Below are 8,278 nucleotides of genomic sequence, written 5' to 3'. Positions count from 1 at the left end.
GAAAATGCCCTGCTCCCCTTCCCACAAAATTCAGGAAATGCTGCTTGCTCTCCAGCTCCCTCACTTTCTTCCCATTCACTAGGCATTGTTTTCTTTTTCAAACCCAGCTCTGTAACCTTGAGAGCTAGAGGCTTGTTTTAAAAACAATAACCATACAGTAACAAAAGACCCCCCTCCCAAAAATGATCATAAGGGTTCTATCCAGTGTCACTTTTAACTAGTATCATGCAACCAATGCAACTGTTACCTGTGAAAGATTCCCTTATAATATAAACTGAACCATAAACTGGACCGCACGATTATAAACTGACCCATTTCTTTTTGGAAAACAGAGTTTCTCTAGTTTCCTGTCCACAGGGATAAAATGACCAACCCCAAAATTATTAGGAAAAAAATCATAGTCTTGGCCCTGGGAAGGAATCCTTCAAGCACACAGAGTTTGTGGTTTAAATTTAAATGTTTATTTTTTAAAGAGCAAGTTCCTTGGCTTCATCCTCACACTGAAGCTACTTCTGAAGCCAGCCCTGATCATCACCTGCTTCCTTCTTAGCAAAACAAATAATCAGTCTGAACATAGGAAACACTGAAGCAGAACACATAGATACCTAAAGTGTTGTCAAATGTTCTGCAATCAGAATTTGAGGAGTCTGGCTGAAGAATTTAGATTTGGGAGAATGGAGGAAACTCTGCATTTTGTGCTGAAGTGGCTGTATTTATTTTCCATCTCCCACAATATCCTGAAAGATCATGGTCCACACTTTGTGGTCTCCAGCAGTTCAAACTTTTACTTTTGATTTTCTACCCTAAGCTTCCACTGGCTAGTAACAACTGAGTTCAATGCCAATTTCTGCAAGGCCCAGACGTAAATAAGAAAGGCAGACATGCTTCCCAGTCCTAATCGCCCAGCAGCGCAGAAGGTTCGGAATATCAAATGAGCTCATCTATTTGAAAACCAAAAATTGCATTGCAAGGGTGGTTGGGGGAGGGGTGCCCAAGGCACAATTCTGGCCCAGGGTACACATTCCGGTTTATCCACTGAGATGCAGCCAACTCCAGTCCTAAAATAGCGCCTGTGGGTTCTTCCATCCATCCAGTTCAGCACTCTGATTCCCGAAGTGGACGCCCAGATGCATGCAGGACCGTGTATCCAGAAGCTGCTGCATCCACCGGATGGGAGGCCAGTTGCCCGTCTCCCTGGAGACCTTCGTGGGCCCTGTGGCAACGCTGAGCACGGCCACGCCACTGCTTTCGTCCGCCCCAGCTTTAAAGGGGTTCCATGCTGCGCTCAGCATGGAGGGCCAGCACTGGGAGAAGGAGCCCCTCGTCCCAGCTCATCTGAATCCCTTGCTCTGAGCAGTGCCCACCCTCCGCCCTGCCAGCACTGTGGGAAAGTGGCAACGGCACGGGACCCTCAGGGCCACCTCTCCCACAGCGCCTCACGCTGAGGGAGGACCCCTTTCTGCAAGAGTGGCGGGGCGGCCAAGGTGGCCCCAGGAGTCCCAAGAGCCTCCACGCTGTTGCTGATCGCACCGCGGCAAAAAGTGCGGTGGCAAAAGCAACGCGCAAGGCGGAACAGAGGAAAAGGGAAAGGCGCTCGGCTTCTCCTCTTGCCTCAGGGGCTGCAAGGGGCCACCAGCCCACCGGGCAACCTTTTGCTCTCCCAGACTAACCCGCCTGGAGACAAAATGGATTGGAGGGGGCGAGAGGTAAGATTACAAGCTGGCCACAGACAGGATGACGCCCCGTCCCATTCCGGGGGCAAAGGCTGACTGGACGGGCAGACGATGTGTTCCTGCACCCGAATGATGGGAAAATGTTCTGCACTGAACTTGAAGGTCGCAGGCTAACGGAGGGGGCATGGCAGACGCTGCGAGACACACACCTCTGTGGCTGAGGGAACCGCTTCACGGTGCCCGATCGTGGCGCCTACTCCGAGTCGCTTGTAGGAATAGGGGCACCAATTCAATAAACCCAAACCGAGCCGAACCAAACCAAAATCAATGTACAGGTAACAAAGCTCCACCTACCTGAATGTCTTCTCCGTTTTGGCTAGGTTCTCCCTGCACTTTCTCTCTGAGCTTCCCCAGCTCAGTCCTCAATGCTCCCATCTCCTGCTCCTTGGTCTGTAGATACGCCTCTAACTCGACTTTCTGCTCGATCAGGGCTTTCCCTTGAGCTTCCACAACGGTTATTCTGTGGCGAAGGTCATGGTTAATTTTCATTAGTCTGTTTTGCTGCTGCTGAAGCTGCGAGAGGATGCGTACGAGAGAAAGCGGAGCAAAGGAAGAAAGTGATAAATCAGCACCATCCAATTATAAAGCATTCAAATGCAAAACAATTTCTATTTCACATGTAACAAAAGGACAGGCATCCGTCCATCCATCTGTGTCATGGCCTCAAGATCAAGAAACCTAGCCATCTAAAGCTCAGCATCCATGCTGACAGGATCCTAAGGGTGCACACCAAGGGGTTATTTTGACTTTTTAATGTGCTAATTAATTTTAGTATGACCATATGGTTGCAACTGTGGGAAATTCTTTAGTTACTAAAGGCAAGGCATCTGCGAGCAGCAAATACACACAAGCCATACAGTTCGAAGGTGAAGGGCATCAGCAAGCCAAGAGACAGAGGCCTGGAATTTCTTCCCCCTCCCCACGATGGGGCAGCTGCCCCTCAGCAGAGTGGAATGGGCAGACCCCTCCATCTATGGGGATGCCCCATGGCCAGGCTGTGCCTAGGGGAACAACCAGTTATGCTGCCATTTGGAGAATGTGTCCATTCTCTGCTGGCACAGCCACCAGCCAAGGGACACGGATCCTGCCTCCTCCTCCCCGAAACAAAATGGATTTAGGGATTAGGCCTTGATCTTAACTGTTGCTTCACACTGCTTCCGCATCTCTCCCAAAGGGGGAGAAAAAGATACTCACTGCTTCAACATCCTCATTTTTAAGTCCAAGTTCTCTGTCCTTTGCTCTGATTTCATCCCTTTGCTTATCAACGACTTCCTTCAGTTTTTTCATTACTTGTCTTTCCCGTTCTGACATTCCTGGTATAAAAAATGAGAGAGAAACAGCCGGTGACAGCAGGAACCGGTTGCTACATCACTCCTTCTATATGAACACCTGGGATGGCTGAGAATACCCAGTTCATCTGGCAGGCTCCGACACCTTTAATCACACAACAGGCAGAAATTCAGCAGGTTTGTTCCTTCCACCGGAGGGTCTTTGAGAAAGTTGGCATGTATTGGGATCCAGAACCGGAAGATACTGTGATGGGAATGTGTAGCCCCTTGTTGGGCTAAGCGGGTGTGAGATCCTCAGCTGCCAGGCCCTGTGGCTGCCTTGCCTCGTTTATTTATTTATGTTATTTATTTATTATTTTATTTATTTATTAAAACATTTCTATGCCGCCCCTTGCCGAAGCCTCGGGGCGGCTCACAACACAATAAAATACAAAAATAACAATATAAAATTAACAATAATAAATAACAATATAAAAGAAGTCGCCCTGGCCAGATAAAAAGCAGATATTGTTAACAATTAAAATGACGCTTAAATAAAAAGGTCTTCACCTGGCGCCAAAAAACAAATAACGACGGCGCCAGGCGGACCTCTCTGGGGAGCGCATTCCATAGATTGGGCGCCATCTCGTTCTTGAGATAAGGACGGTTTGCTGGAGACACCTGGGACAGCTGGACCTCCTCCTGCCCCCAGGAAGGGACCGGCTTGGGGACACTGATGGGCTCTGCAGCGGAGGGAAGGGAAGCTGCGCCTGATCCGTGTCAAGGGTGTTCTTTGGTGCTTTGCTTGGAAGACGGAGCTCGCAAGGTGTCCAAATGACTAGTGTGCCAGAGCGAGATTTGTCCCTTGGGAGGCCTCAAGGGGACATCTGCAAGCTTTGCTTTAACTTGTCTGCTGATAACCGGCAACTGTATTTCCTCACTGCATCTCCTCACTACTTCCCCTCACTACTTTTCCACTTCTTCATTCAATGCACTGAATCTCATCTTTGACACAAGACATTTTGCTTATTCCTAAGTAACCTCAAATCAAAAGTGAGAGGTCTTAGCTGAACCAGGCCCCTGGGGTTAAACACTGCACCTGATGAATTTCTGCCTGTCACACAGCCATTCACAGCACAGCACCCTTGCCAGAAAAAACGTGGCAGTATGGAACAAAAGCACAGAACATCTTTGAGGCAAAGAAACTCTGCCTGTCCAAAACAGATTCACCGTCTCCTCCATTGCTCCAGTCTCTATATTCAAGGGCATGATCCGAAGGCATATAATCCAGTCACATTCCCAAACCTACTTCAGCCACAGCACAAACTCTGTGCAGGGTTTGTCTACTCAGAACTAAATCCACAGAGTTTAATGAGACATACTCATAGGTAAGGATGTACAGGATTTCAATCTGGGTCACTCTGCAGCTAGGTACAAAACCATCCTGGAATCCAATACATGAAGGCCCTTTCCCCAAACCAACAAGAATTTGGTGTTTTCCCGGCTTTGCTACAGTTCTAAAGGTTAAAATCCCCCTCCCAAGGCTTAGTTACTGGCAGTAAGAGCTTTAAGCTAAATTAAGCTGAGATTCTTGGTTACTTGCTACACTGGACTACAGAAAATATCCTACATGCTAATGGAAACCTCATTATCCAAGTGCCAATCCTTAGGAAACCAAAATGGCACCAACAAAAGGAAGCCCCCTCTATTTTTACATGCTCTGTGCGACAAGAATTTTCTTCCTTCCTTCCTCCCCATGTTCCCAATTTGGTTCTGTTTTTTTTCCAGGAGCGGTGACTGATTCTCAATCCCTTTCTAAAACATCCAACAAGGATTTCCTAGACCAAATCAAGGGTGGCTGTTTAGAAACAATGGGAATTTGAGTATTAAAAGAACAGAACAAAGAGAACTACCCAGGCCTGAAGTTTCCAACTGGGTCAGGGAGGCAGTGCTCAGCATCTCAGAAAGAGAATATCCTCTTAGGGCAGTCCTGCTAAGAAGAGGTGGATATGAAGGACTCTATCCAGGTGTGTAAGTCTTCCAACCACATCAAAAGGATGCTCAGAAGCACCTGTGTTTATACAAGCCCTCTAGGGCAAATCATCTCTCTGGTTTACCTGCTGGCCACTTCCTAAGCTTCTGCTGTGACTCTCAACAGTCCTGTTCAGCTGGTTTGTTCATTTGCCTTTCCCAGCAAAAGTTCTTCAAACCTCCCCACTTCGGCAATATTTGCACATATCTACACAGCGCTCTAATGGACTCTAAATGTGGGCATGCGTGCCGGGCCGTAAAAGGCGGTGTTCCAGTGAATGCAGTTCCCCCAACAGAATCCTGTTTATAACAGCACAGCAGTGAAGGCTGCGCTCTTGGGCAAGATTAAACAAAACTGAGTCTTACGACCCAAGGTAGCATGAAGCATGTTAGGGAATTGCAGGTTCTTCTTCCTGCCTAAACATGTATAGGATCGCATCCTAATTCATGTACAGACTTCAGTCAGAATTATCTGTAGGGGAACGTAGATGGCCGGGTTGGTCGGTGCTCTGCAGCCTGATCCTATATATGTTTACTCAGAAGAAAGTCCAGTTGTGTTCAGTGGGTCAGGCACTGTTTTTATTCTAAGCCCTTTCTAAGTGTGTGTGTGTGTGTGTGTTGCAGAGGTCAGAAGCCTCGCACATGGGTTAATCAGCTCACCAACAAAGCCATGTCTGTTTTATCACCCAACAACTGCTTTATGAATGGCCAACATAAATAAGAGGATTATCAATGTCTGTTGTACTTTCTGCATTTTGGTTTCCTCGGATCTGAGTTTAAAAATATACCTTCGTGTGCATGAATATGTACTTTATATATATGAAGGTACACGAAGTACCTTCATGTACCTTCATATATGACTCAAGATCTCCATAATTCTTCCTATATCCAAAGAAATGATATACACATGGATTATGGCACTCATCTCCAACTTGGTACCTGCCAGATGTTTTGGGATACAGCTGCTAGCAACCTCAGCCAGCAAGGCCAATGGTAAGGCGGTTTGAGGGTTCTGGAGGGTACCAGTTTGGAGATGAGCGCCATAATCAATGTGTTAGTCCTCATGGTGCCACAAGACGCGTTGGTTCGCTACTGCAGACTGAGGCTTGGTTATGCCTCTGGAAATTAAAACCCAAGCGATTTTTTTGACTGTATGGTAGCAGCCTTAAGCTTTTATTAGAATGTCATTTTGGGGTAATCTCATCACAAATACCCAGGAATAAGCCCTACCAAAGCCAGGAAGCCTTACTTCTGGGTAGATATGTATATATTTTTGTATACATATTGCACTCTATGTTGGTCTGTAGCCACACTGAGTTCTATTGGCCTGAGTTCTGCTTTTATTTCTGCTAGTTCTTGTTTGTTTTTAGTCTAATTTATCACCATTTTAGCCATGTTTCTTTTAATCATGGTCTTATTACCAGCAGCTGTATTGAAGGTCAGTTTTGGGGTGTGTGCAGATGGAGCAGGGCATAAAATCGAAGAAAATATTGCATGGACCCCTTTTCTTCTCAAATTATAATGGGTTATAATGATAATGTGCGAGAGAATCCCGAGAGGGGAGAAGGGGAAACAAGCGGCACTGCGGATGTTCCGTTCTAACCCTCTGTACCTCCTGGCGGAATGAAAAGGCAGATGCGACACCCACCACTTCGCAAGAAGGTTGTTTCATATAAAAATAGTTAGATGAGAAATACGAGGCCCGGTGGGTGGCTTGCAAAAAGAGCTGTCGGTGTGCCATTAATTCCTCCACTGCACAAGTTGTTCAGGGATTTGCTGCTGGGAGTGGGGACCCAGAGAGAAGGAAGGTGCAAGCCATCACCTCCCACTCCCCAGAAGTTCAAAAGTAAACCCACAGACAGCTGCCAAGAAGCCCACACTTGCCTTCATGCTTCTGGAACTCTTCTTCCAAGAAGTTCACGTCTTTGTGGGAGAGGTTGGTCATCAGCTGCTTATTCTCCTCCTGGAGCTGCGCGATCTGAGTGAGGAGATCCTGGGCTTCTCCTCGCCAGACGTCCTCCACCAATTCAAGCTCCTAAAGGGACAAAGAGACGGCGTCTTGTCTCACAACCCAGGCCTCCCTCCAGGCTGTCAAAGGCCTCTGATTCAAAAGGCCATGGTCTCGGAGGCATAGGAAGGGAGTGCCCTTCTCCATCCAAGCTAAGGGGCTCTGGGGTTGACCAGGGACCAGAAGCAAGGCCTCCTTGGACCCCACACTGGTGCCTGGAGTTCTCTGATGGAAGCAAGGCAACAGAACGATGTAATAAATGAACACAAATAGATTAGGAGCAAAGCAATCTGCCTCATATCAACTGGGACCACTAGCCCACCTTCTTCAGTATTGACTACGCCAAGAGTTTTGGCCCACCTTCATCTGGAGGGACAAACAGCATTTTGGAGCTCTTGGAGGCTCTGGTTCAGTGGTGGGAGGGGCCGAAGGAGGGAGGCTAAAGATAGCCATGAATTTTAGTTCATCTCATCTCAAGCTTCCAGAATGGGGGAAATGATGGGTGCTCGGGGGAAAAGGGGATGCGAAGGAGTAACATGTTCGTCGGAAGGAGCCTGGAGGACAGCTTGACAGGCTGGTTGGGCTACATCTGGCCTGTGATGCTGAGGTCCAACTCTACTGAATGACTGACAGCTGCTGTAAATCAGATGTGCTGAACCTGAGCCCCAGGGGCCGAACCTGGGCTCCCCCTTTTCCCCTTAATCACCCACCATTTTCCTCATTCTGAAATGCTGCAATGCCTGTCGTAAAACACAAGGCTTCTGGATTTCACGAGGGGCCTTTCCCAGCTCTTCCTGGAGATGCTAGTAGCGTCTCCCTCCCCCAATTTCCAAGGGCCCCGGGTGGTACTTGCGGAGTAAACAGCGACTGAGGTCGATGAGCTGGCCGGCCACCTGAAGGAGGCAGGTGGGATTTGCCAACTTTCTAATTAGACCATGCTCCGGTGTCTTTTACAGGAGCTCTGCTTCTGCTGAAGTCACGAGAACATGCGGCACTCTGCTCAGCTGGCAACCCCACTTGGTGAGCATCATAGTGGGCCCTGCCTTAAGTTCCGATGAGTCTACTCTAAGTAGGACTAGGACTGGCTATAACTCACTACTTGTCTATAATGGTTCTACTGGCAAGGGGGCGCATTAGATCCACCTGCTCGTCCTACAAAACGAATCAACAAGTGTTTGTTTGCTCTGGGTCTTAACTGGCATTATTGTAAACTTCCTTGTTCCACTTCCTCTGATTTC

At 47.8% G+C, this 8,278-nt stretch overlaps 1 protein-coding gene across 1 annotated transcript in view; it reads right to left on the bottom strand.

Annotated features, from left to right (window-relative positions):
* Nucleotides 1–1,058: 1,058 nt before the first annotated feature.
* The window catches only part of LOC123028733 (RILP-like protein 1), a 7,648-nt gene continuing 428 nt past the window's right edge, over nt 1,059–8,278 (bottom strand). The window contains exons 3-6 of the mRNA XM_044440947.1: nt 6,917–7,067; nt 2,928–3,046; nt 2,024–2,246; nt 1,059–1,279 (exon numbers count right to left, since the gene is read on the bottom strand). Of these exons, the coding sequence (XP_044296882.1) occupies nt 1,059–1,279; nt 2,024–2,246; nt 2,928–3,046; nt 6,917–7,067 (714 nt within the window). The remainder of the gene's footprint in view (nt 1,280–2,023; nt 2,247–2,927; nt 3,047–6,916; nt 7,068–8,278) is intronic.

The sequence above is a fragment of the Varanus komodoensis genome, unplaced genomic scaffold (assembly GCF_004798865.1).
Source record: "Varanus komodoensis strain SLA01 unplaced genomic scaffold, ASM479886v1 scaffold38, whole genome shotgun sequence".
Taxonomy (NCBI): domain Eukaryota; kingdom Metazoa; phylum Chordata; class Lepidosauria; order Squamata; family Varanidae; genus Varanus; species Varanus komodoensis.
Note: the sequence above shows the minus strand (reverse complement) of the source record. Positions and strands in the feature narration are given on the sequence as shown.